The following is a 27,855-nucleotide window of genomic DNA, read 5'->3' as shown; positions in this document are numbered from 1 at the left end:
CCGTGAACAGTATGGATGTCCAGAGCAGTTCTGTGATGTTCGCGAACATCACAGATGTTTGGGGACATCTATGCCTACTTCTGCATTAAAGTTTTGGTGAAAAGCAGTTTTTGGATGGCCTATAACTTTGGCGCCACTGAATGAAACTGCCTGAAATTCTGGAATTTCTTTCTCGATCCGACTCTGAATGCTTCTTCAAAGTGTGGTGCTGTTTTGTCAAGAGGGAACAAAATTAGAAGGGGGAAAAAAAAATATTTTAAAGGCTTATAAATGTGGTAACATTTGACGAATCTGCACAAATGTTTGCAAAATGATTTTAAACATAAATATGAATGTGTTTGCAAAGTTTGGTGGGATTTTGTCAAGAGGGGCAAAAGTAGAGGGGGTGTCAACATTTCTAGATGACTTATAACTTTGCTGTCGTTTGACGAATGTGAACAAAAGTTTTCAGAAAGATTATAGACCCAACCTTGAATGTCTGGGCAAAGTCTGAATGCATTTTGTCAAGTGGGGGTTAAGTTATATGACTAGTTCATGTACATACATTTTGACACTTTTCAAAAAATAAAACGTGGCAGATTTGCAGCAAACTCATGTAAGGAGTATTGGCAAAGAGCTGAAAGCATGGTGTTGCAAATGTGTCTTATTTTTAGAAAAGTATCATAATGCAGGTACACAAAATTGTGATATACCTTTGGTGACTGATTTATAGCCTTTGGCCGAGGGCAGTTGCCAGATTGTCCGGCCTAAGGCCATGACCCGGACAATCTGGCTATTGGCGACGACCACGAGGGACCAACAATGGGGTTAAAGTGGGCATGATCACTAGGGACCGGCTATGTGGTAACGTTTTCTGAAATAGGGATAGGTTTGAATGCAATAAAAAAATCTGCTTGTGAGTACAGGTTGAAGTGCTGGATCGGACTGCAGCAAATATGCACGAGGAGGGTCAGCAAGAACTTCAATGCATGGTTTTGCAAATAAGTCCTGTGTTTTATTTTTGGGAAAGTGTGAAAATGTAAGTACTCAACTGATATAACATTGGTGTCTGGCCAATGGGCCTGGCCGTGAGCAAGGAGAACTGTGTACTGTAATTTGCTTATTGGGTCATGCGGCATGGCCGAAGCGGTAGGTTTGAATGGGAGCAAATACTCTGCTTGCAGTTACAGCCTGAAGTGGTGAATTAGATTACAACAAACTTGCGCGACGACCATCAGCAAATATCTGAAAGCGTTTTTTTTGGAAATATATCCAAGACAAAAACTAGTAATATAAATTTGGTGTCTGTGTAGTGGGCCCTAGCCGTCGGCAAACACAAATGTGTACTTTGATTTGCTAATTGGGGAATGCGGCATAGCCGAAGCCTATGCCCCATGGATTTGGAGAATGGCCATGGCTGCAAGCCATGAGTAGTGGCGATTGGTCACATTATTAGAGTATAGTGGACAGTGAGTTAGGATGCAGGGTAGGTCCAGTGAATAATAGGGGTGGTTTGGTGGGGCTGGGGCCATGGTCGAGCCTTATGTCATAGCCAATTGAACAATGATTTGCATCCCCAGCATGCACTGCTGATAACGACAGACATAAGTATGTGTTGCAACACGTATGTTGCTTAAAGGAGGTTTATAGTTCTTTGATACATATGGAAAGAGGAATTATCAACTTAGTGATGTAAAATCATGAAATATTTTCACTTATAAAAACCTATTAAATTGACTGACAAAAACTTTGTTAAAGGGACGTTACAGTTAAGATGCATCCCACCCCTGGAAGCCCCCTGCTCCAGTAGTTACCCAGTGGCGGTGTCCCACCTTGGCATACCTTGGCATTTCCCTCATGGGTTCCCGTGACCACTGGCCCATCCATACTGCCCCTTCCATTTATGCACTTCTCTCACTGCCCAATGCATATGTGCATTTATAGGAGCATGGTTTACAATTATTTTGGATAAGGGAAATGTAGATGGTAGGACGTGTAGAAGATTGTTAAGCGGTGGTTGGTGTGTGGAACCTTAATATGGTCATAGGGCTATAAGCATAGTTTTTGGAGGTGATTGGTGGATGGATGTGTGACTGTTGCAAAGCAGGCATTGAGGGAGTGTTACATATATAAAATTAAAAAGGGTAGAAGGCCTGCCCTATGAGATGGTGTGCACGTGCCATTCGGGCCTTTTAATGACCCATGTCCTGGAAAGGGGACTCTGGAGACTGTGGACAGTTATAAAGATTCATTGATTATGGTCCTTATTGTATGCTAGAGAAAAGTATTTGGGACAGAAAAATGTTTGTATACTAGAGACAAATATAAAACGACAATTGGGCATTATTCCCAGTAGCATAATACAAAATTCTAATGGAAATGTTGGAGAATCTTATTGAGTCTAACTGCTTTACTGAGAAATGTAAAGTAGATGGCGTCTAAAAGATTCCTTTTTTTAGTTCTATTTTTTAACTGTGAAAGGTGGTTCCTAAAGGAATATTTTTTTGGGTGTTTTTTCTTGTTAGAGAGGTCAGAAAGTAAAGTGGAGAGTGAAGTGAGGGATGAGGCACCACCCACAAATATGGAGGGGCAGGTGGGCAGGGGAAGAAGTTGCATGTGTGTTACGTCTAAGGTAGGGGGCCGTGTTTCTCATGCAACTTGATTACAGCTTCAAAAGCACTTTGAAAGGGCTTCCCCCTGCAGAGTGGTGTGTTGCAGTATATACAGAGGACGGTTGTCTTGGAAAGATATGGATCAACAGCCTCTTTTATTGCTTGCAAGGTAGCTGGTGGGTTTTGTGTCCCACAGAAGTAGGCTTTGTGGGTACAGTATTGGGTGGGGAATATGAGGTGGAGGAAGGCAGCCCACTACTTGCTAAGAAAGGAACAACCATTCTGAGAGCATTGCAGTGGTTGGATTTAGTGGGGCGGTGCATGGAGGTGGTCCCATAAGATTACTGTCCACGTAGTCCGTGACTCAGTGCATTTCTCTTTTGTAGCTTTAGCCTTTGGTACATTCCCAACAGTGGTAAAGAACTGCCAGACCCATGATTCTCTCTGGGTGCTAGAGGTAGGCACGTCCTCTACCTCCTCTTCTTGGTCCTCTTCATTGTCTTTTGAAATACTGTGCTTTTTTTGTTTTGTGGGTCCTCTAGCTGGTGGTGGTGGTGGCTCTTGGGGAGGAGGGATGGCAATAACTGATGCCGTTTTTAAGATAAATAGCAGTTTTGCTACTATTCTTCCAAGTATGTGCTTTGTACTAGATTGTTAATGGATAATGAGTAAGAATAGGTGTAGGAGCTGTGCAAGGGTACATTTTAAGCTTGACCCATTTGCAAAGTTCAGACGCATTCGCGGACACGTCATCATGCTGCGCGGGCAAGCATAAGGTCACCTGACACTGTCTGAAAAGTCTGCGATGATGTCAGATGTTCGCAAACATCGATGTAGACAAAAATAGTTGAAGTTGCAAAAAGTGTATAGATGTGTTAAAAATGAAGCTAGAAGCTAGGTAAATGGCAGAGTTTTAAGGTCAAACTTTGTAAATTGGACACAAATGTGGCTCTATTGGGGTAAATATGATATTACTAAGTGGTAGAAAATTAAGAGTGCACTGGTAAAAACCTATGTAATTGACAGAAAAAAACGTTAAAGGGACGTTGTGGTTAAGTTGCACTAATAGAAACCTATGAAATTCAATGAAAAACTTTATTTTTTCATAGTGATATCAGTGATGTCATCAATGACATTTGTGATGTCATCTTTAATGTACTGGGTGTTAGTCTTAGCAGTGCACGGTGGTGGCGCGAGTAATGAGCGCTTAGCTAACCATAACTGGTGAATGTCTGCTGGTTTTTGGTTTTACTTTTAACCGTAACGTCCCTTTAACAACGTTTTTTCATTGAATATATATATATATATATATATATATATACATACACACATTTTTAAACTGAATGCCCCATTATCTGCCCCCATTTTCCAAACTCAAATCTTGTCTGGCTGAGATCAGTCGCTGGATGTCTCAAAACTGAATTAAACATAACAGTGACAAAACAGAGATTACGATAGCTGCCCCCGGGCTCTCAATGATTGATCATTCCTTCAGACATTTTTGGCCTGAATCTTTTGGACCCAGCCCCTCTGTTAAGAGTCTAGGGTTCAAGCTCATTCCCTCCCGACAGATTGCTGCAGCTTGCAGTACGGGTTTCTTGAAATCCGTTTCTTCCCTTGCAACTCTGCGCTCATGTTGTCACGGTCTCTATCATGGGTAGGCTGGACTACTACTGCAAAGGCATTTATTTAGGACAACCTGAATTTCTGATCCAGCGGCTCTAAATCTTGCAGAATTCTGCAGCTCGCCTGGCAATGAACGCCCTGCGTTGGTCCTCCGCCTAACTGTTGCTGGCCTAACTTCATTGCCTTCCCGTCAGAAGCCGGATAAATCTGTAATATGATGATATATTTTATTTATATCGCGCTCATACGCAGGCGTTTCCGAGCGCCAGGCACTGTATTGCACACCGTGATTTCTCCCACACCGGGCCTCCCTTCGTTCAATCCAAAGTGACCCGCTACCTTAACTGACGCTGTAGTCATCTTCTGCCAATTTGCTGGACTTTCCTCATTTTTGTAAATCCCGAGCTAGAGGACGCTCCTTTTCGGGGCTGGCCCCCGACATTGTAACTCCCTTTCGGCATTTCTGAGAGAGATCTTGGATCATTTGTGTCCCCGTAGAGCACTCAAGACTTTTCTGTTTTGAGAAGGGTGTGTGTGGGTCCTGTCGGTCTTTCCTGCTTGGTGACTAGCGCCCAGATGCCTTCTGGCCTAGGTTTGCGATTAATACATTTATTTACATTACATCAAATGTGCTGCAGCCTCTTGAAGTAAACCCTGCCTTGGCCTGGATTCGAACCCAGATCATACTGGCTGCGAGGCCAGCCCTTTAGCCACATGACCGTACGAATCTCCGATTGTAAAGTTGTAAAAGGTCCGATATTGACATTCTGCAAAACAGCACGTTTTGTTATAGATTCATAGACATAAAAGCCACGCACCTTTTATACTTAGACAGCAATCTTACAGGAACATCTGTTATTTTGGCAAATGCTAATTCTTCCGGTGCACTTTTTTCACTTGGTAAAGACAAATTGACTGAAAAGTGCATATTTCATTTAAGGGTATGTTCACTTCCTGTGACGTCACTTGCCATTGCGTATGTCAGAGTACTCCCACTCTTTTTTAGGACTTGAGCCCTGGGTATAAAACACAGTACCATCATAACACAACATACTGAGACAAAAATAAGTGGAGAGGGGGGGGAGCACAGGTGAGTGTATGTAAAGGGGGGCGTGGAGGGGTACGAAGAGGGACATTCGCTAGAGCACAGGGCACACAGGTGAAGTGGAAACAGGCACCGGTGGGACGAAAGTGCAGTGGGGAAAAGGTACTGTATTGCAGGAGGAAGTGGGTTGAAAAGGGGATGGCGCAACATCCGTAGGGAGCAAGAGTTGGGGGTTGGTAACGGAGGAAAGGGCACAGGACACGGGGTGGGGGGTTATCGTACGTAGGAGGGCAGCACAGAATTGACCCTGGTTGCAGCAGAAGCAGGTGCCCGGGGGAAAGTGGTGAATCGCTATATTTCCTGTCTCCCTAACCATGTGAGAGGGCGAATTTGGGAACCTACCTTGCTTGCAATCGATCTAAAAAACTGGACAAGCATTGGCAATGCCAACAGTTTGTGTAAGCCTGGGAAAGGTACTAGACAGGCACTGCTATAGTAGTATTAACTGGCCATTGATTGTAGCAGGTGAGAAACTGAAGCAAGCACCTGGGCATCGAATAGAAATGCCTGGCAGATGCCTAATGCCTATACACATTTGCCAATGTTTGTTTTCAACAGGATTTCAGTGAAGGACACGCATAGTGCTTATAAACCGAGTGGCTGAGTCAGACCTGGTTAAAACATTTTTATTACACCAGTAGCAGGTTTATAGCTCCAATTAAACCATTAACTCTCACATGACTGCTTTGAAAAAACACTAGCAAGCACTTTGAGTGCAATGTTTGAGGATAAGGCTTGAATAAAGCAAGCTCAAAGCGTTCCCATGAGGGGGTGTTTTGGGGGAGGGGCAGGTACTGTGTGGGAGTGGCCAAAGAGATTAGTATGGCCACGGGCAGTAAATGGGTGGGCAAATAACCAAACACCTACAAGCTATGGGCCCTCCTTATATGCCGTTTCTCCCTACCTGTACATTCATGCAATAGTTTCGAATTCTAGGAGGCGCAAGTGCAATCTAATAGCGCAAGTGCAACAGGGCTTCGAAAATGTGCAGCTTGCAGATGTGCACTCTGGCACATTTTGGGTGCGAGTCGACAACAAACACCATCTTGCCCTGGGAGGAGAATTTATTTCCACTGTAATCAATGCCCCCACCCACCCTCCCCACCCTCCCCCACTCAAAGCTATTAAGGTGGAGCAAGAACCCGTGCGCGAGGGTCTTTGCAGTTCCTCGCCAGGCATGAAGCTCACCCCACCCCCGGTGGTAGTAAGCACTGGATCAGCATGGAAATGAGTCCAGTTTCTCCATCGCTAAGGCCCCCACTCCTTCCCTCCAAACGGGTCATAAAAATAAGAGACCGATAGGGAGCCTTTAAGCCTTTAATCGGTTTATGGCGTTCAAGGAGAGCACAATAGGCGCCCTTATGCTCAGGATTGGCCCTTGTGTTGCAAACAGTGAGGAACAACAGAGCCGCCCAGCTAGAGCGCCTCATTAGGGGCTTCAAAGCTCTATAAGGCTTCCTTCATATGCCCAATACACAGCCCCATGATGGTTCCACGGCCCCAAACGTGAACCCATGCAGTCCCAAGCCCAGAGCGTGAAGCCCGACCGACAACTCTCCCCCCTCGCACGTGCGCACAAGGCCACACCCTGGCTTGCACCGAAAGCCTACGACACTGGCACCAATGTACGGTAGGACCAGAACGCATTCCGCCAGTCCCAAAAGAGAGACCACAGGACCGAATCTGTAGCCAAATGGTGGCAGCGCTGTGAAGGCCTGGCGGAAGCTGCTCGTTCAGTGCTGTTTCTTTCCTCTGCCTTCTAGCAAAATCCAAGCGACAAGTCCAACAGAGGGGTGGCGGTCCGGAAGTAGGGCTCGGACTCTAGGGCGTCAGGTTCATGGATTTCTATTATGTTCTTTCCTAATTAGTCTGAGCTCTCGGCCAGCTTTACAGAAAATGACAAACTAAAACAATGAAAAGTAACTCAAAGGGCTCAGTACCCTATTCTAAAACTCAAAAGTTCAAGGAAAGGATGATCTCATCAGGATGAGTCCAAAACCTAAAGTGCTTAGCCCACATCCCGCACCAGCCCACATCCCGCACCAGCCCGCGCCCCGTACCAGCTCAAATCCCGCACCAGCCCGCATCCAGTACCAGCCCACATCCCGCACTAGCCCACATCCTGCTCCAGCACACAACCTGTACCAGCCCAGATCCTGCACTAGCCCGCACCAGCCCGCATCCAGTACCAGCCCACATCCCGCACCAGCCCACATCCCGCACCAGCCCGCGCCCCGTACCAGCTCAAATCCTGCACTAGCCCACATCCCGCACCAGCCCACATCCCGCTCCAGCCCACATCCCGCTCCAGCCCACATCCCGCTCCAGCCCACATCCCGCACCAGCCCGCATCCCGCACCAGCCCGCATCCCGCACCAGCCCGCATCCAGTACCAGCCCGCATCCCGCACCAGCCCACATCCCGCACCAGCCCGCGCCCCGTACCAGCTCAAATCCTGCACTAGCCCACATCCCGCACCAGCCCACATCCCGCACCAGCCCACATCCCGCTCCAGCCCACATCCCGCTCCAGCCCACATCCCGCTCCAGCCCACATCCCGCTCCAGCCCGCATCCCGCACCAGCCCGCATCCAGTACCAGCCCGCATCCCGCACTAGCCCACATCCCGCACCAGCCCACATCCCGCACCAGCCCACATCCCGCACCAGCCCACATCCCGCACTAGCCCATATCCCGCACCAGCCCGCGCCCCGTACCAGCTCAAATCCTGCACTAGCCCAAATCCCGCACTAGCCCGCACCAGCCCGCATCCAGTACCAGCCCGCATCCAGTACCAGCCCGCATCCAGCACTAGCCCGCATCCCGCACCAGCCCACATCCCGCACCAGCCCGCACCAGCCCGCATCCCGCACCAGCCCACATCCCGCACCAGCCCACATCCCGCACCAGCCCACATCCCGCACTAGCCCGCACCAGCCCGCATCCAGTACCAGCCCGCATCCCGCACCAGCCCGCATCCCGCACCAGCCCGCATCCAGTACCAGCCCACATCCCGCACTAGCCCACATCCTGCTCCAGCCCACATCCCGCTCCAGCCCACATCCCGCTCCAGCCCACATCCCGCTCCAGCCCACAACCTGTACCAGCCCACATCCTGCACTGACCTACAACATTTCTAGAAAAATGAACACACGTAAATCTAAAGGATTAAACAAAGATGCTGGACTGCTGCTTCTGTTACAGGTTTTCTCCCCTGCATATAGAGCTCGTCATGTACCCTAGTAACGGCCAAATATCCTAAATAAAACCCCACTTGAGGTATTTCAGTCTCTTTCTCCTAACCCCTCGGGGTGCCGTTTTCACTGGTTTGCCCCACTCCTGAATGTGTCTGTTCTTCTCCAGGGTTTCACACACTTGTTCAGCCCACTCTGGGCATTCCTCTCTTGTTTCTCTCTTTCATACCTGTTCCAGGGTGTCTTCACTGTTTCCCCCTCTTCTGGGGTCTCTTGATTCTTGTTCCCCTCTCCCTGGGGTATCCTCACTCTCATGCCTGCTCTTGGGGTATCATCACTCTCTCGGATTAGCTTCACTAAGTGTAAGGGGGGGGAGGGGAGTCTCGGAGTCTCTTATGTGACTCATTTGTACTGGGCTCACCCCTTGTTGCCTCGTGCCCTTCAGGAGTAGTCGGGCCACCCGCAGTCCCTTCTTCACTGGGGAACCTCAGGTTGTCTACCTCCTTCCATAGGCTAGCACAGGCTGCCTTTCTTCCAGCCCCTCTGGGCCCCTGGATCAGAGGGTTGCGGGCCTCTTCTCCCCCTCCGAGTTACGCTCGGCTCTCTGAGGTTTCCCTCTTCAGCACAGCAGGGTAGATACCAGACACAAGGTGGTCTACATTCCCCTGAATTCTGGCTTCTTCTCCACAGCTTCCCGTTAACCAGCGAGACAGGCAACCAGCCCCCAGCCAAGACAACGTGACACTGTAATGGCTCTCTTTTATTCAGTCTTTTCTCCTCTGAGCAGACGACCGATAGGCTGAACTGTCTGGCTTCACCACTGGTGGAAGTAGTGCTTGCATCCTAGCCTCCCAGGCTAGGTAATCTCCCATTGGTCAGTTCGAATAACAGTTGAGTCACATCCAATGAACTCTCCTATATAAGGGCTTTGCTCCAGTTTTATCTGGTTTTCTCCTCCTGGCTAGATGGTAAGTAGAGCTCTGTGTTCCTCTTGCTTTAGGAAAGAAAGTTTTATTTTATTTCCCCATGCTTTTGTGGCGTTGTAGATGTTATTTCATCGATTTAGATTCAGTTTACCCACGGTCCTTAACGGGGAATTGAAGCCCGGTACACGTTTTAACCACTGTGCTATTTCAGCTGCGCTGCTACTCAGTGGCGAGGGAGTCTGAAGCCTTTTCCTTGCAGCCGATGAGCGAGTTTCCTCCCTCCATGATGTTAGCGCGACTCGCTGCATGGGGCCAGCTTGACCAGCCGCTCCTTTTGCCGCCATAGGAATGAAGTAATATGTGATTTGTGTGAGTCGAGAAAAGCTCGATTCACTGCAGTGGAGAGAAAAAATAGGACCGAGTAGCACCTCACACTCAAAATGGAATTGTCATGTACAAAAGCTAGGTATAACTGACAAAAGTAACACACATAAAATTTAGTATCAAGTCAAATTTAGACTCTTGCACTTTAGAAGGGGTAGTCAATATTTGCACCAGGGGTACGTTGAGCCATTGTACCCAACTATCAATGCATTGGGCGCATGGAATTCGTGCCCGATCCAAAGCTGGCGAGACGTACCTCAGGCAACCGGATGTGTTCTTGAAGACCGTGGTCCACTCTGCGTCCCGGGGCTTGGAGTCTTCGTTCGGGTCGTTCTCCCAGCCGGAGTGTGGGATGATGACCTCGTTGGTCAGCGTCTGTAGGCCGTGGTTTATGATGACCATCTTCAAAGGCTCGTAGGAGGACAGGTTCCAGAGCGTGCCTTGGGGAGAAAGAAAAGCAAGGGGTCAATGGCCAGAACTTTGGAGAAAAGCAGACAAGGGTCAAAGGTTGGAAATGAAGAGAAAATCTAGACAACGGGGGAAAAAGAGAGTAGGGGTCCACTTGTCAGAAGTAGGGAAACAAACAGGCCATTCTGGTATCTTCACTTCCTCCTCTCCTGGTCACCGCCTTCCAGAGAACATAGAAAGAGGACGCTACAGCAATCATGGCGTCGGAGAACACAATGGCAATCAAAGCAGACATTGGATTTGGGACTCTGAGTCAGGCTTTAAGTAGTGGAGGGATTCCAGGAGACGTTCTTAAGAATACTACTTACTCCCCAAAACTGGAAATAGTATTTTAAACATTGTAATCTATACAGGTCTGACTTCCTGGCAGCCTAATGCAGACTTTCTTACATGAAGCTTTGCCCCCGTTGCATTCTTTCAACAAGACATGATCTTGTGTTTGGTTAACCCTTTACCTGGGCTCACAGGGTACCCATCTACCAGGGGAGGCGGGGGACTGGGCGGGCGCGAGGCCGGGGACAGCATGCGAGTCCCATCACATCCTGGGTGAAATGAAGACTTTGTAGGCGGTCATCTGCCCTCCTGGTTCAACTAAAATAAAAAGTCGAGTGGGGGGGGGGGTCTAACAGGACTCTGTGCACCAATTGTTTTTCCCTAAACAAGGGGCTGATGTGCCCGACCTCCACTAGGGCTGAGAATGGGGTCCCTTGCCCTCTTTGCTTTTTCCAATCTCTTAGAGAGGCTGACACCATTCTTGCCCCTTAATTGGGAGGGGCATAGATTCCTTGTCATTTCTGGAGTGAGACTGACCACTCCCACTCACAGCATAGTGAGTGACATGGCTCTGCGGTCTCTTCCCATGACTATTGGTTAGCAGCCCCAGCGCCCTCTTTCTCTCCTATAGGAAAGGGGGTATTTCGGGCCATGGTCACGAAGATTCTCTAGCTGGCAGGTCGCCCTATTATCTTTCAATCCCGCAGTCCTACTCAGGAGGATTGGGAGGATAGCTCAGGGGCAACGTGCTCTCCTTGGAAGCAAGACGACACAGAGCACCACAGGTTCGATCCCCGGGTCCGCGCTTAGAAACTTCTGGGTATTAAGCGCCTTATAAATCAACCTATCATAGCATAGCATAGCATAGCATAGCATACTGTGGGACTTGCACATCATATCACACCACCAAACCTACATTACTCCCCAATCCTTGTAAGGCCGGGGCAAAGGGGGGGTGAGGTGGACATGCGCCAGTCTCTACTAATGTTGCTCTCAGCGCCCAGAGGGAGTTGCAGGCTTGGATTGGCCTAGAGGGGGCAATGGCAGAAACGCAGGCCCAACATGCCAGCGGGGGCCAGATTCTTGGCCAAAGTGGGCCAGCTTGGGGAGTTACTCCCCTATGCCGCTCGCAGTTTAACTATACTATTTAAAATGCACAATTTGCAACACAGTGAATCGAAAGCCCGCCTCCCCTTGGGTATGACTCAAACAGCCTTCACATAACGATGCACGGGTGGGCCACTTTTTCATTGGTGTTTGATAGGATGACCAGATTTAAAAAGTAAGAAACCGGGACACGGTAACTAACATAAAAGTAGGACTAACTCTTGAAAGTGGCTGTCAAGGCACTACAGTCCAGTAGCATGTAAAGCGTTACTGTTTGAAATGTATTTTTATTGTTGTATTCACGGTTTACGAAAAACCTTACACAACATAGATGAATATATTTTTTTTAAAAAAGAATAAAAATGGTACATACAATTCTCAAAAACATACATAAAATACCAAATTTCAGTTCAATTTCGGTTAAAAGAAGAAAAAGTTACCACATCACATCAATGCCATAGTAGAACACAGCAATTTTTTCTTTTCCTATTCTGCTATGACAAATGTCAAAAACCTGTTTAGGGCTAAGATCAAGGACATATTCATACCCCACGTGCACCTGCTCGAGAATAGATCCGTGGAAGTTTTTTTTATCAAGTTTATCCTTGAAACTCAGACGAATAGTATCAAAATAAGAACATATGGTAACTAAATGTCTCAGAGTTTCAGCAGAATCCTTGTCCCCACAGAATCGACAGTGATTTAAAGAAGAATTACTGGCAGGCAACGTAGAAGGGTCCTGCCAATACTGGATCCTCTCATATGTAGGAAGCCGATTGATCCTAACACGCACGTAATTCATGCGAACGACGTTAGCACAAGGGAATCTTTGAAGATATAAAGGTATGCATTCCCTTGCGTTCACAAAGTATGAATATTCCCTATAAGAAGAATAAGAGGCGATACAATCAACGGTCTCCACTCAGTCCTCCCTACACAAAGTCCTCTCAACGATCCCTGGTCATTGCACAAGGTCTTCCACGGTTAATACAAGGGAAATCAGGACACACAGCATCTTTGAACTGAACTCTTGTAATGAAGGAACCAATTCTGCATGCATTGCCAAACCAAGAGTCTCGTAAAGCGAATTCTTCGGAGGATCCAACATTTTCCTGAAGGTAGTAAGTTGTTTCCATACATTTCTAGCTTTGAAAGATACTAGACCGAGCTCATGTCTTATGAACGCATTTGGAATGGCCATAGACAAGCCCAACAGCTCCTTCCAAAGTTTCCCTTGTATCGCATTAATGGTAGAGCCCATATCATGAGTGGACAGATCGAGGCCATATAAGATGATGGGTTCGGACTTGGCCAGGTAATACCGCATCACAGCTAGCAGTGAAAATGTATATACTCTGTTTTGAGCTGTGAGTTTGTAGGGCTCGTCAGATAAACTCGTTTTCCAAGATACAAGGCTAGCTCTGTTAGTGAGATTATATCCCGGACAGGTAGAGCCTTGACCTGGTCCACTTTTTCTAGCCCCATAGCCCAGGCATAAGTCTTCACCTTAGTACCCCTAGAGAAAAGAAGGATCTTAGATTTGGAAGCATTTGGCATGAGATTGTTGGCCACAGCGTATTAAATAAAGAGATGTATTTTCCTTCTAAGACCTTCCGGTGTTCTAGCAAACGAGATCAAATCATCCGCGAAGATCATCCATTCAAGCCTAATACTCCCCAATCTGGTGGGTGCAATGGAAAGACCCCTACCACAGTCTCTCCACATAACACACGTACAGGTTAAAGAGTATAGGGGCCAGTGTTCAGCCCTATTTCACCCCAGCAAAGGAAAGAACCTCCTGTGAAAGCGACTCTTCCTTCGTAAGTTGGACACGAATGGTGGTACGAGTGTACAAAAGGGCATGAAGTTGAACAAGCTCACGCGGGATATTCATATCAAGCATTTTAGACCAGTGCCTTGACCTGATGACCCTGTCAAAAGCACTGGTCAGATCCAAGGAAGCTAAAAAAAAATCCCCCACGTGTATGATGTACAGAGTGTCTCAAGTGAGCCAGAATGTTCGCATTTAAGTGGGTACCCATATCCTCCCTGAACCCTACCTGGAAGTTACTCAAAAGAGAGTTACTTTTAACCACACAATTCAGGTCCCTTAGAAGTAAGATGGAGAAGACTTTGCTCGTGGCGTCTGCCAGTGCTATCAGCCTGTAGTTGTTAGGGTCAAGCACATCCCCTTTTTGTAAATAGGTACAATTATGGACTGTACCCAAGTACCAAAGACAGTATGGGTCTGGAAGATACGATCAAATATAGGCTACAGAAGTTCTGCCCATAGACTGGGAGACTCTTCGAGTACAAATAGATACATGCCATCAGGTCCTGGGGCACGGGAGGTCTTGAGTCTACCAATAGCCCAAACGATATAGTCCCAGGTGCACTGTCCTACAACAGGAGTACCCAAATCAATAGTCAGGGCAAATGTATTGGTATAGAAGTAACCCAACCATCAGCCTGTATGGGACAATCCAGACCCTCCTTATGGGTCTCAGGAGTCCTATTAACTGTAGACCAAAATGTGCCCTCCTTCCCCCTGCAGAGTTGTTCCAGAAGGGTCTGGTGCGACCTAAGACGTTCATCCATCCTCGGGGATCTCCCAAAGTTTTTATGTCTTTGGGAGATTTATTTTAAGGGTCGTATACTCGGATGCAGTCAAAGCCTGCTGTTTGAGGGCAGCCAGATCCCTACGTTTAAGAAGCCGATGCTGCTAACCTTATAGGCGCAAGCCAAGATAATGTTCTAATAAGAGTCCCGAAAGCCTCTAATCCCTGTCCACCTGGGAGTAGTAGAAGTCTTATCAGCCAAAGATTCAGTGAGGAGATGTTTAAACTGTAGGATAGTTCCAGGAGACTGTCCTGCCTTGTTTGCTAATAGAGAGCCCCATAAGATCCGGTCTAAGATCGAAAGTCGGGGTAGAAACAGTCAGTGAAAATGAAGGAGGTATGCAATCTCCTAGGTCGGTATAAATGTGTTTAAGACATTTATTCCTAATCCCGTTTGCAATGTAAAAAAAAAAAAAATCCCGGAGCTATAGGGCCCTCTATGCCATGTGTGATTAGAGGCAGAGAAAGAAGGGGGGGTGGTCCAACCGGGCCAAGTCCCATTCCTCCAAGAAAAGATCCCATTGGATACCACGTTTAACATGAGGGTGAAGACTGGAAGGAGTAGCCCCAATGCTATTCTAGGATGCTCCGTCAGCAGACACCAAGTTAAAGACTTCTCCCAACACTATACGTTTCCCGTTGCCCATCTCATAACATTCACCAAGGACATTACTCGGGCCCTCTTCAATATCTTCAAACGGGACCCTCAAGGGGTTCCAATAGAGGTTAAGCAGCAAAATAGGCTGCAGACCTTCCTCCAAATCCAACTTAACCGCCAAATGCCATTCTTTACGGCACAGAATTTCACATCTAAACCGCTAATTGCAGTCCATCGCTACTACTACCAGTCGCCCTCTAGGTCTCTCCCCCGACCCCCAACAGCTGGACATGAAAGGGTATGGAAACCATCAATAAAGCGGTGGACCAAAAGCATGGTTTCTTGGAACATGTATATACAAGGAAGGTCCCTGGAAGAAGGATAAGCCAAACATCTAGTCATATTAGCTCCTCCACACACATTCCATGAGATCACTGCGATCTCAATGGTGTCATGCACACCCTGTTCCTTGTCTAATATTTTTCAATGACTTAAGCGCCGGCTGGATCCAGGACCAATCTTGAGCATTACTCAAAAGATTGGTGATTAATGTCAATGCTGTACTTGGGTCACATGAAGGGGTGGGATTGGACTTCTCCACTGTCTCTGGTGGTATAGTAGCGAGTTCCTTGAAAGCAAGGAAAGTCTTAGCTTCAGTGGCACTATAGAGTGCCACCAACTCAAATCCCAACAACTCCGTTTTTCTCTTGACCTCTCACCATATCAGCGACCATCTCTGATTGGAAATTACTAACCATTTGAGAATTATATGTGATGGGCAGTGAGATAGCATCAATATCATCCGAACTAAGCGATCGTAAAAGGGGGGATCTTTTTAAAGATATTTAATAGATTGGTCCGAGTTAGCCTTGTCGTTTTAGCATATTTATTGTTATCTATCCACCCAATTATTTTGCCCTTCTTGACAGAGGAGCCCGGTCCTTGCGGAACAGCAACCTTAAGCTGGTCCTGAAGGCCCAAGGAAGCACCGTCATTTGTAGGGTTAACCACCCACCAATGGTCCTAGAGGAAGAGATCCCTCCCCATAAACAGGAGATGCAGCTATGATATGATAGGTTATTTACAACGCGCTTAATACCCAGAGGTTTCAAAGCATGGAACCGGTGATCGAACCTGTGGTGCACCTTGTCCTCTTGTCTCCAAGGCGAGCACGTTGCCACCGAGCTATCCTCCCGTGACAAAGGCTGCAAACCAGTAGATACCCTAGCATGTATGGTGCTAACAACCTTCCCAAAAGCAGTCATCTTGATCTGTTGGGTTTGGGGACGGTCACTTCAACTTTCCACCCGACCCCCCGAATAGGATCCCGCAGAGATGCTTGGGCCCTCCCTGATCCTAAGCGTTACTGTTCAAATTAACACATACTATGATGAATTTATCACAAACTAAGACTTATTTTAGTTGTAAAACGCAGCATTTCTTCTGTGTGGGATTGTGCATGCATGCATGCATGCCTGCCAGCCATGAAGACCTACTACCAAAAACCTGTACCACTGCAGTTTCCAATGGGAACATAAGCTTGAGAAAGAGGGACAGAGCACCAAATACCGGGACAGTCCCGGCAAAACCGGGACGTCTGGTCACCCTATGTTTGAGCCAGTACTAGTTCCCAGTCTGACCCTGGTGAGTTCTAGACCTAGTTCTGACGGCTGTCAAGCCGGGCATTGGCCAGCGCACTGATTCAAGCCTCCTAGGCCAAGCGCTATGTTGAAACAGTGTCTACCTTGTAAAGAGGGAAGTTTAATATGTTTATGCCCAAAGGGTCGCCTCTAGCAGACTCTGGTTGCAGAGGTCAATTTCATCTCGCGAGACCATGCTTGCCCCGGAGCCCCCTGCAGTGGGTATCCCGGGTCAATCCACCCAGTCATCGGAGGGCTTTGTGCAGGGGTCTGCTGCTTCCTGGCCTGGCGTGCGATATTTAACCACGTGGCATACTAACCCACCTGCAGGTTCAAATTCAGGTGTTGGCGACTCAGACTACCAACCCTCCATGGTTCATAAGAGGATGAGCGAGCGATTAACTCCCTTTATTGGCAAGAGAAGGACCCAGTGGCGGCTGCTTCCATAGGGCGGGGGGGGGGGCGCCGACCCCCCAGACAGTGCCCCAAGGAGTGTGCAAGTTTTTGAACGGCTGCAGCAGAACAGATTCTGAAGTTTTGAATCTGCTCTGCATGCAGGAGCGCCGCGTGGCCGCGATATAAACATCACTATAAATAAATAATTATCTGCCGCTTTGCATCTTAATAGCTAGACTCAGGCCAGCTGCCACAGAGGGGCGCGTCCCATTTTACAGAGCTTTTGTTCTACTGAAGAGTGCTAGGAGTGCGTAGCTCCACGCACGCTACGTAAACCATCACAATTTGAATTGCTGGCGGGGCGCTAGAGGGGTTGCCCCGCCAGCATATATTCTGTGCGCAAACAGCGCACCAGAGATCTGATTACATCTGACCTGCAGTTAGGCCATTAGCAACAACAGAATATTCAATCTCATTGGCCGTTTGCCAGCCAATGAGATTGAGTGTGGGTGGGGTGATGAGCATTGGGCGCACGCATGGTGACGGTGCGTGCGTGCCACCTACTTCGTAAACGGTACTGCTGAGTTTGGTTTGTGGACTGTGAAGAGCTGCCCAGAGAATACAGGCCCACCACGTGCAGGGCCTGTTGCCAGCAACTAGGTAAGTACATTTAATTAAGTACATTTTTATGCCTGGCTGGCCATTCTCTCCCCAGGACAGTGCACCACAGGACCGTCGTCTTTGGGGAATGTAGGGCCTAGTTATCGACGCCATCTGGACTGCGTCGGGTTGACTAGTAGGCCCTGCATTGAAACTCGGGCGGCTCTCACGAGCCTCAACCAAGCGCTAGCCATACGTTCTCAACTTTGGAAACACTAACTCAATTATTTTCAGATCAAGGGAAGGCCAAATAGTTAAGTGAATGTGACCAGTGGCACCCAACTATAGTATTTGGCGTTCCCTTGGCCTGAAAATAAATCGAGTTAGTCTCGCGGCTCTTCTAGAGCCTGAGCTGCTTAAAGTAGCTGATATTCTGATTTACAGATTGTAAAGTGGACTATCAGCTACTTTAAGCAGCCATAGGCTGCCCTAGGGCCATGAGTCAGTGCAGTCAGAATGCCAGTGCCCCAGGTCACCCGGTGCCCCAGGTCACCCGGTGCTGAGTCTTCGAGGGCTGGGCCTGGGGCCATGAGTCAGTGCAGTCAGCATGCCAGTGCCCCAGGTCACCCGGTGCCCCAGGTCACCCGGTGCTGAGTCTTCGAGGGCTGGGCCTGGGGCCATGAGTCAGTGCAGTCAGAATGCCAGTGCCCCAGGTCACCCGGTGCCCCAGGTCACCCGGTGCTGAGTCTTCGAGGGCTGGGCCTGGGGCCATGAGTCAGTGCAGTCAGCATGCCAGTGCCCCAGGTCACCCGGTGCCCCAGGTCACCCGGTGCTGAGTCTTCGAGGGCTGGGCCTGGGGCCATGAGTCAGTGCAGTCAGAATGCCAGTGCCCCAGGTCACCCGGTGCCCCAGGTCACCCGGTGCTGAGTCTTCGAGGGCTGGGCCTGGGGCCATGAGTCAGTGCAGTCAGCATGCCAGTGCCCCAGGTCACCCGGTGCCCCAGGTCACCCGGTGCTGATTCTTCGAGGGCTGGGCCTGGGGCCATGAGTCAGTGCAGTCAGCATGCCAGTGCCCCAGGTCACCCGGTGCCCCAGGTCACCCGGTGCTGAGTCTTCGAGGGCTGGGCCTGGGGCCATGAGTCAGTGCAGTCAGAATGCCAGTGCCCCAGGTCACCCGGTGCCCCAGGTCACCCGGTGCTGAGTCTTCGAGGGCTGGGCCTGGGGCCATGAGTCAGTGCAGTCAGCATGCCAGTGCCCCAGGTCACCCGGTGCCCCAGGTCACCCGGTGCTGAGTCTTCGAGGGCTGGGCCTGGGGCCATGAGTCAGTGCAGTCAGAATGCCAGTGCCCCAGGTCACCCGGTGCCCCAGGTCACCTGGTGCTGAGTCTTCGAGGGCTGGGCCTGGGGCCATGAGTCAGTGCAGTCAGCATGCCAGTGCCCCAGGTCACCCGGTGCTGAGTCTTCGAGGGCTGGGCCTGGGGTCATGGACCAATGCTGCTTTGAATTTTACACCATGCATTTATTCACAACAACAGCCCAGTGATGCCTATTTGGAGTAGGGGGACGTAGGTAGGAATGTTCTAAAGATAAGGTTCCTCTCGCATGGGTTTGGGCGCTTCTGAGCTTTGAAGCGCTTCTTAGCAGGACACATACACAGAAAGAAAGTTAGAATGACGCAGTCATATAAACATGCGGTTGACTTTAAGTGCCCTACTTTACGTAATTGTGATTTTCTAAGTGTGAGGATTTGCTGGACAACAGCACATGAAAAGGAAACTACTAAGAACCCCTCAAGCGAATGTGCGTTTCAACTTCACTTGTGATGACACTAAATTGTGCCCCAGACCGCTGTCAAATTTAGAGCGCCATACTCCCTCGCATTTTGGAATGTTCAAGACGTGTTGCATTTTACTGGCAAGTGTTTTGATGTCATTTTTCTCCTTGGAGACTAGCGTTATATTTGCCATGGGTGTGCAACCAGTGTTACACCCTTAAGGACTGCAAAGTATTTACTATGAATGCCAAATGGTAACTCCCAAATGCGTGTGAGATGCTATTCTAGTTAGAAAATCCAGTGTTGTCCGATTCCCACCTCCCAAACGCTTTGGAGAACAAATATCTTCTCAGTTGATTTAGCGAACACACCCCATCCGGCTATTGTCAAAGGGGCCATCCCCAACAGTGACTACAGATTGCTAGACACAAAGGCCTTTGCGTAGTACGCTGTAGCTTTCTTATCCCCTCACCCCCCAATATTTTGAAAGAATCTGTACACAGGGTCAAACCCTTTCTTGGGAAACTGCCTACATCTAAATGGTGGAAGGTAGGTGGTATGGAAATAAGGTTGCCAGCAATTTAAAAACTATCTCGGAGGGAAAATGGTGAACACTGCTCTCAGAGCAGAGTTCAGCATTCATTGTTTTCATAATGAAATTAGTCGACAGTATTTTTGAGTCTCTGCGTTCTTTGTTGCTATCTAGGTCCTGTTCACGGGGTGCTGCCTGATACTTGGCGGCTGCTTTTAGATTCTGCTCATAAAAACTTTATCAATAGGTGAAGGGTGTGACAACATGTCAAATGTTTCAGCAGACTGCTTCCATCTTTTAACATTCAAATATGAGGTTTTGATGAAGCTTTCTTTCCTGCGCTGCAGCTCTAGATCGAACTGTTCTGTTCACTCGTATACTCAAAGCTGGTATACTAAAAGCTGCTGCCCATAAGTTAGCAGAGTCCCACTCCCATCACAATTTGTCACCGTTAAAAGATCTTCCCTTGCAGGCAATTATCATCAGAATCAATTATGCTTGGCCTTTGGGTTTGGGCAACATTGAAAATAATGTCAAAGTTGCATACATGATTACGTTATTTATCGCAGATGTTAGGCAGAGGTTCCGCACCTCGTTTGGCCGCACAGTGCTTGTGTAATCTCCTGTTTTCCTGTGCTCCACGGTTAATATTGCTCGACGCTCTCTAGTAAGCATGTCTTGCTATGGAGTATGCACTTAGCATAGCCTTTCTGCTGGCTGAGCATGGAGTCCTTACACATCACTGACAGCCAAATGCTGCATTTGGCTGATGTGTTAGGACTCTGTGCTCAAGCACCATGAAATGCTGTAATTGAGCCAAAGCTAGATTGCTCAGTACTGCCAGAAAACGCTTTGATCATGCCTTAGTGTAAATGTAGACTTTGGGGTAAGGGCAAACTTACTTGTGTGGGTGCATCTAACTTTACACATTCTAATGAGGCTGTTCTGGTGCAGCTTTAATGTTACAAGCAGTTAACTCTCTCCTTTATGTCTAGAACCATTTCTTTATCATTACACCATAGTTTCAGATATTCTCAACACAAGCTGCTGTAAAATACACCATCACACTTGCACGCATAAGACTAATGTACCACCATTATTATGTAAAACCTAATGCTTTTTATGTCATATTTCTGTGAATTTGGACAGTAAATTGCACATTTTGAAAGCCATTTTTCAAACATGTTTGCGCGGGGGGAGAACTCCTACGTACCCACCTTGATGTGGTTTGGTCTCGGTTGCTGCGCTCGCTCCCAAATTCGCCCGGAGAAATGTACGTCCCACCATCTTTTAAAGTCACCAGCCGCCACTGGAAGGACCGTTTCTTCTTACTCCAGGCATAAACACGCCTGTCCAATCCTGAGCAGCACACAAGAGGGTGGAGGTTATAGCAGAAAGTACCTTGGAGGAGCAGCACACCATCAGGAGTGTATCGAAGGTCGGTGAGCGGGGGTGTTTGAGAGCCGAGGGCAGCAGATGCCAACAAGTGGTAGCCTGCACAGAGAATCCCCTCTCGCTTTGGGCCGGGTGGATGGCCCAGGGGCAATGTGCTCATCTTCGAAACAATACAACAAGACAGCCTGAGCAGCATAGGTTCGATACCCAGTCCGCGCCTAGACGCTGGACTTTTGCATGATGAGTGCTATAAAATCCCATTTTATTACTTTCTTTCTGTTCGCTGAAAATCTATTTTCGGTTATGCACATTTCTCTTCGGGCTGCATGCATATGTATATTGTACTTATAAAGCACGACGTTCACCCAGAGACCTCTAGGCACTTGGCTGATCAGGAGAGAGACTACCAAAGCCACCTCAAGGTCAAAACAAATATTCAGAGAGCACCTAAAGGAAAGCTAGTCCTCAGTGGCGCAGCGAGGTGTAGGAAGGGAATTCCACAGTTTAGCAGCGATGATTGAGAACGCACGCCCACCAATGCGCGCATACTTGGCGCGAAGAAGAACCACCAAGCAAGCCTGGGCCGAACGCAGCGCCCGGGAAGGAGTGTAATGACGAAACCAGTGTTGCAAATATTCTGCACCCCTGCTATAATAGGTACGGTGGAACCAAGCAAAGAGATTTAAAAGCTATCCGCTCGGTCACCAGAAGCCAATTAAGCGCAGGGCCAAAGTGGCCACCCTTGCGGCCAAGTTCTGGAGAACCTGGAGCCGACAGATAAGATAGGCCAGTTGGCCCAGGTACAAGGCATTACAGTATGCCATGGCTGAGAGCAGCCGTGAGGCCACCGCAGGGGTCATAGAGTGCATGGATAGACACGGCAGCACTTTCCTCAGAACCTTTAGCTGGAAATTGCCTTGTTGGCACATTGCACCAATCTGGTACCCGCCGAGAGAGTAGCAGAGATTCTGACACCAAGATCTTTCACGACAGAAACCGGGGTGGCAAAAGGACCAAGAGAAGGGGGCCAGAGCATAGGGGTCCACAAAGCAGCCGCACAAGGAGGGCCCACCACCAACACCTCGGGTTTTGTCGCCATTCAACAGGAGTCAATTACTACTCATCCAATCCCCCCTGGGTGCCAAACGCACGCTAAAGCGGGATGCAGTCCCCGCAAGCAAAGTTCGAGATGCACTGTAATTTGCGTGTCATCAGTGTAGGAACAACAGTGGAAGCCGTGGGAGGATACGAGTTTGGCCAGGGGCAGAATGTAGACATTGAATAAGATTGGGGAGGTAGCAGCTCCATGGGGGACACCACCAGTGAGAGTGGAAGGGACCTACCGTAAAGAAGGGTGTGAGAGTGGCTGCGTCCGGTCAGACAAGAAGGATCTGAACTAGGCGAAAACCGCACCGGAGATGCCGGTCCACCCCAAGGCGCTCCAACAAGACCAAATGATCGAAAGTATCAAAAGCTGCCCCACAGCTTTGGCCCTGAAGACGGGACAGATGATCCACTGCAGAGAACAACACTCCTTCAGTACAGTGGCCCGGCCAAAATCTGGACCGTGAGACTCAAAGAAGGAGGAGCATTCCAAAAAAGAACGGAGATAGGGGACAAAGATTCCAGGAGTTTAGACAAAAAAATGAAGGAGCGAGATAGGACAGAAATTGGATAGATCGGAAGGATCCAAGGAGGGTTTTTTTAAGTAGAGGCATAACCAAATCGAGCTTCAAAGCAGCCAGGGTAAAACCCAATTAAAAGGAGTGGTTAACCGCCTGATCGATCACATGCATGGCAAACTCTGCGAAAAATGAAATCCAATCAGTGTTTCTGCAAATCCCAAGTTACCCTGGACTCTCCCCATCATAATCCCTCACTTGCCGCGCTCCCCAGCTTCTAACCTAACCCCAACTCTTCTCTTTCTCTTGCAACCTCACCCAAACACTTCCCCCGCCGTGCCGCTCTACTAGTCTCTACTCCCTTTCTCCTCTCAACATAGAGCTTTGAAAGGGGCCAACTATATTAAGCGCTATAAAGGAAACCCACAATTCGACATATGCACGTGAGAAGCATTTAGATTAAATTAATTTCAATGTAGATTATGCACATATATTTTGTATATGTCATTTTGAACACCTTGGCGATTTTAATATTAAATGGGGCGTTGCCGGCGCCACGTGATCCGAAAGCCCCGCCGTATGCGTACCAGGTTCTGAGCACAGAAGGACCATGCCCTGGGGCCAGTGTGCCCTGTTCCCTGGCTGGAGAGATTGAAAGCAAGAATGTTTGCCCACTGGCAGCCAATGAAGGGCCCCCAGTGTGAGAGAGAGAGGGATATGGTCATGTCAGCCACGGCGAGCCTGGTGCAGCCGCAACGCCCAGTCTCGCATCATTTATTAAATATCATAGGAGAGCATTACCCTAGACTATACATGTCAAGGGTGGGGGGGGGGGGCACTGCAGGGCTCTCCACTTCCAGTCTTTGAAAGACCGCCGAGCTTACCCCATTTTTTCCCAGACTGTCCACACAAAACAGATTTGGATGCAGTGCACCTAAACAGCAACGACTCAAGCGCTATCTGTGGTCATCTTGATACGCCGGCATGGCCGCGGCTCTCCGTGGCACAACGCTGAGACCCCTGTGGTAGACACCAAACGAAAGTGACTGCCTCACTCTCTGGTTCTTGCGCGGAGACAGGCCAACCTCCACTTCATCTTCAGCGGGCAGCAGAATCCAAGGGTGACCAGCAGACAATCCGATTTTTTTGCCGGGACGGTCCCAGAATTTGGTGCTCTTTAAACCCTGCACCCACGTCCTCCGACCCCTTTTTCCATTGCGGAAGTGCGACTCTGGCAGTCACAGTCAAATTGTAGTCCTACCTTTATGTTCATGGCCTGTCCCGGTTTATTTTGAAAATATGGTCATCTGATAAAATCCAAGCCAACTGGAATGCAGCTGCCATGGCTGCAACTATTTGCTAGCACGTAAAGGCCAAGCAGACATCCATCTACCCCGTGGCATGATTGGCAAAGCTCTTAATTCCTCTTTTATAAGCATCAGCGTGGCTGGAGACCGGCTCACTCCCTCCATTGGCTACTTCTACATGGTCTTTCAGGCCGTCTTCACACGGGATGGTGGTAGTAGTGAGAGAAGACCAGCAGAAGTGGGTCCCAGGCCGGGCAGGGCTGGCATTGACACTACGCAGCAGTCAATCTACACCAGTGACGAGGAGACACTGGCGGGCCAGTGGCCATATGCCACCTTAAGCATCGTCACAGGGGAAACCTTTAATGAAAAGCATCGCATTCTTCAAGGTGGGAGAATCCTCCGTTTCCATCCGGAAGAAGACAGAGTTCCCCTTGTTTACTGTTTGGAAGAAATCCCCTCCAAGTCACTCACCAACACTCTGCAACAATAGACAACCCAGAAACAACTACTTGGATTCTAGCCAAACAGTAGCAGGCCCCGCAAGACCCTGCTAATCAGGATTACCATGGATAATGCTTCTATCTCTGTGTGCTCAACTGTGTAGGGCGTCAGAGGATGCTCAGCCAATCATTGGGTGGTTCGAGGTGCCACCCATTCCATCTCTGTGTGCTCAACTGTGCAGGGCATCAGCATATGCTCAGCCAATCATTGGGTGGTTCCAGGTGCCACCCATTCTATCTCTGTGTGCTCAACTGTGCAGGGCGTCAGCATATGCTCAGCCAATCATTGGGTGGTTCGAGGTGCCACCCATTCTATCTCTGTGTGCTCAACTGTGCAGGGCGTCAGCATATGCTCAGCCAATCATTGGGTGGTTCCAGGTGCCACCCATTCTATCTCTGTGTGCTCAACTGTGTAGGGTGTCAGCGGGTGCTCAGCCAATCATTGGGTGGTTCCAGGTGCCACCCATTCTATCTGTGTGCTCAACTGTGTAGGGTGTCAGCGGGTGCTCAGCCAATCATTGGGCGGTTCCAGGTGCCACCCATTCTATCTCTGTGAACTGTGCAGGGCGTCAGCGGATGCTCAGCCAATGACTGGGCGGCACTAGGTGGCACCCATTCCATCTCTGTGTGCTCAACTGTGCAGGGCGTCATTTAATGCTCAGCCAATCATTGGGCGGTTCCAGGTACCACTCTTCTATCTCTGTGTGCTTAACTGTGCAGGGCGTCATTTAATGCTCAGCCAATCATTGGGCGGTTCCAGGTACCACTCTTCTATCTCTGTGAACTGTGCAGGGCGCCAGCGGATGCTCAGCCAATCATTGGCCGGTTCCAGGTGCCACCCATTCTATTTCTGTGTGCTTAACTGTGCAGGGCGTCATTTAATGCTCAGCCAATCATTGGGCGGTTCCAGGTGCCACTCTTCTATCTCTGTGAGCTATGCAGGATGTCAGTGGATGCTCAGCCAGTCATTGGGTGGTTCCAGGTGCCACCCATTCTATCTGTGTGCTCAACTGTGTAGGGCACCAGCGGATGCTCAGCCAATCATTGGGCGGTTTCAGGTACCACTCTTCTATCTCTGTGTGCTTAACTGTGCAGGGCGTCATTTAATGCTCAGCCAATCATTGGGCGGTTTCAGGTACCACTCTTCTATCTCTGTGAGCTATGCAGGATGTCAGCGGATGCTCAGCCAGTCATTGGGCGGTTTCAGGTACCACTCTTCTATCTCTGTGAGCTATGCAGGATGTCAGCGGATGCTCAGCCAGTCATCAATGGGCGCTTCCAGGTGCCGCCAGGCAGCACGTGCTCCATTTGAAGAGGCAGATCTAGATTGTCAGGGCCACCCTGACCCACTCCCACCGTCGTGGCCCCTCCACTTCCAGACATCGGCGGCTGTCGCGTGACGACAGAGGAGCTACACGTGGAAACTTCCCAGAGCCGCTACTTCTGGTTTTCATGATTTAAAAAGGTCAACAAGGCAGTTTTGCTTCACTTGTGCAGAGCGCCTTACTTATGCCTAGACTGAGCTATACACCTTAGAGTAGCCCCAAGTGTACGGGGTTGCTTTAATTCAATTCTTGCTGGCGGGTCATTATCCCAGGTGATAATGACCTCTTTCGAGGTCTATAAGGTGATTAACACATAGTTCTGATTGCATCACATGTTTTTCGAGTTTCGGTGGTGAAGTAAAACAAATTTAAAATAGAAATTGAGGAAGGATATTGTGAAAGATATCTTGCCCCGAAATTGCATTGTTGTTTCATCATTTACTTTTGAAGTAAGACTGTGCAGAATGCAGTCAATACCAGTATGTATTGACTGCACTCCGAACATTCTGATTGGCTGAGCAGAGGTCAATAATGATCTCATGTTCTCATGTTTTTTTTAATCCATAAACTGCTATACTCCGCCTTTAGCGGTAACACCGCGAGTGATTTTCTGCCTCAATGTTGGTAGCTATTTTAATGAATTTAATCCGTAAGGACTGCAAGAATACGGATACCAGAGGGCAGATACGCACGTTGATCAGTTTCACCTGAAGAGCTCTCCTAAACATCCAGCGCTCCAGCCATCCTTATTTAATTTTGCATCATTTTAACATCAGCCTAGGATTTCAAGAAGTTTGCTTTCACTAGTTTTGGTTCCTGGCTGCAACCATGGATAAATGTTTTTTACAGGAGTCTGCCTTTCTTGATCCATTTCCACTGTTTGAAATTATTGTCTGGGGGAGGCCTCATCTCCGTAGCAATAATTTCCAGAGCTCCTAAAATCAGTCTTAATTGCCCTACCAACGGAAGAGGAGGGGTTTTGGTGAATTAAACTGAGCCTTCTGTAGCCCAGCTGGGAACAATTTGCTTATGATCGTGGATATTGGCTTAAAAAGCGCTCAAAGGTTTGTATCCCGAGATGGTGGAAAGACACCGCTGCACGGTACACCCGAGCAAATATATAAATATTATGATCCCATCATCCAGTGTTGCCATGAATACCAAGCGGCGGAGCACAGCTGTAGCTCAGTCTGATTACTTGTCAGAAACATGTCTGGGGATTTGTTTCCTGTCTATCGGATATGAATATGTGTTCCATAGCGAAACCTTATCGTCAACGGTGGGGGAAAAAAATTGCAATTCATAAGCCAGCGGCGGGCTGCTCCAGAGAGTCAGGGCAGATTGCGGAGTCTTATCGGGTTCCGCCGGTCATTTCTCTTATTCTGGAGTCAGAGGATGAAGCATTGAGAGCTGGGTTCGCAATAGACCTCTCGTGGGAACTGTGTCGAGAAGCTTCCGGAAGCTGCGCAGAGTCTATCATCGATCCACAGGTTTAGGCCTCATCGGCGGTAGCCCGGATGATCGAAGCTCCTCAAATTGATGTATTCATGTCAACTGCCACAAAGGAGCGATAGTGGAGAAGGGAACTGTGATTTAAGAAACTGGTATCGGGCGCGATAGTGGCAATGATCAAGTGGCAGATCATGGTCAATTGGAGCAGGCTTTTGAAGCAGTGTCAAAGAGCACAATAGCTTCCAACAGCACACAGAACTCTGCACCATCCAGCCCTGCACCATCCAACCCTGCACCATCCAACCCTGCACCATCCAACCCTGCACCATCCAGCCCCCCTGCACCATCCAGCCCCCCTGCACCATCCAGCCCCCCTGCACCATCCAGCCCCCCTGCACCATCCAGCCCCCCTGCACCATCCA

At 48.7% G+C, this 27,855-nt stretch overlaps 1 protein-coding gene across 13 annotated transcripts in view; it reads right to left on the bottom strand.

The window, feature by feature from the left end:
* ARVCF (ARVCF delta catenin family member) overlaps window positions 1-27,855 on the bottom strand; it is a 2,420,581-nt gene that overhangs the window by 189,357 nt on the left and 2,203,369 nt on the right. For all 13 annotated transcript variants that reach the window (XM_069620022.1, XM_069620031.1, XM_069620027.1 and 10 more), the window contains one exon: window positions 10,082-10,265. In XM_069620022.1, coding sequence (XP_069476123.1) covers window positions 10,082-10,265 — 184 coding nt within the window. The remainder of the gene's footprint in view (window positions 1-10,081; window positions 10,266-27,855) is intronic.

This window comes from Ambystoma mexicanum, chromosome 10 (assembly GCF_040938575.1).
Source record: "Ambystoma mexicanum isolate Mex_15411 chromosome 10, UKY_AmexF1_1, whole genome shotgun sequence".
Lineage (NCBI taxonomy): Eukaryota > Metazoa > Chordata > Amphibia > Caudata > Ambystomatidae > Ambystoma > Ambystoma mexicanum.
This window is presented reverse-complemented; position numbering and strand designations above follow the sequence as displayed.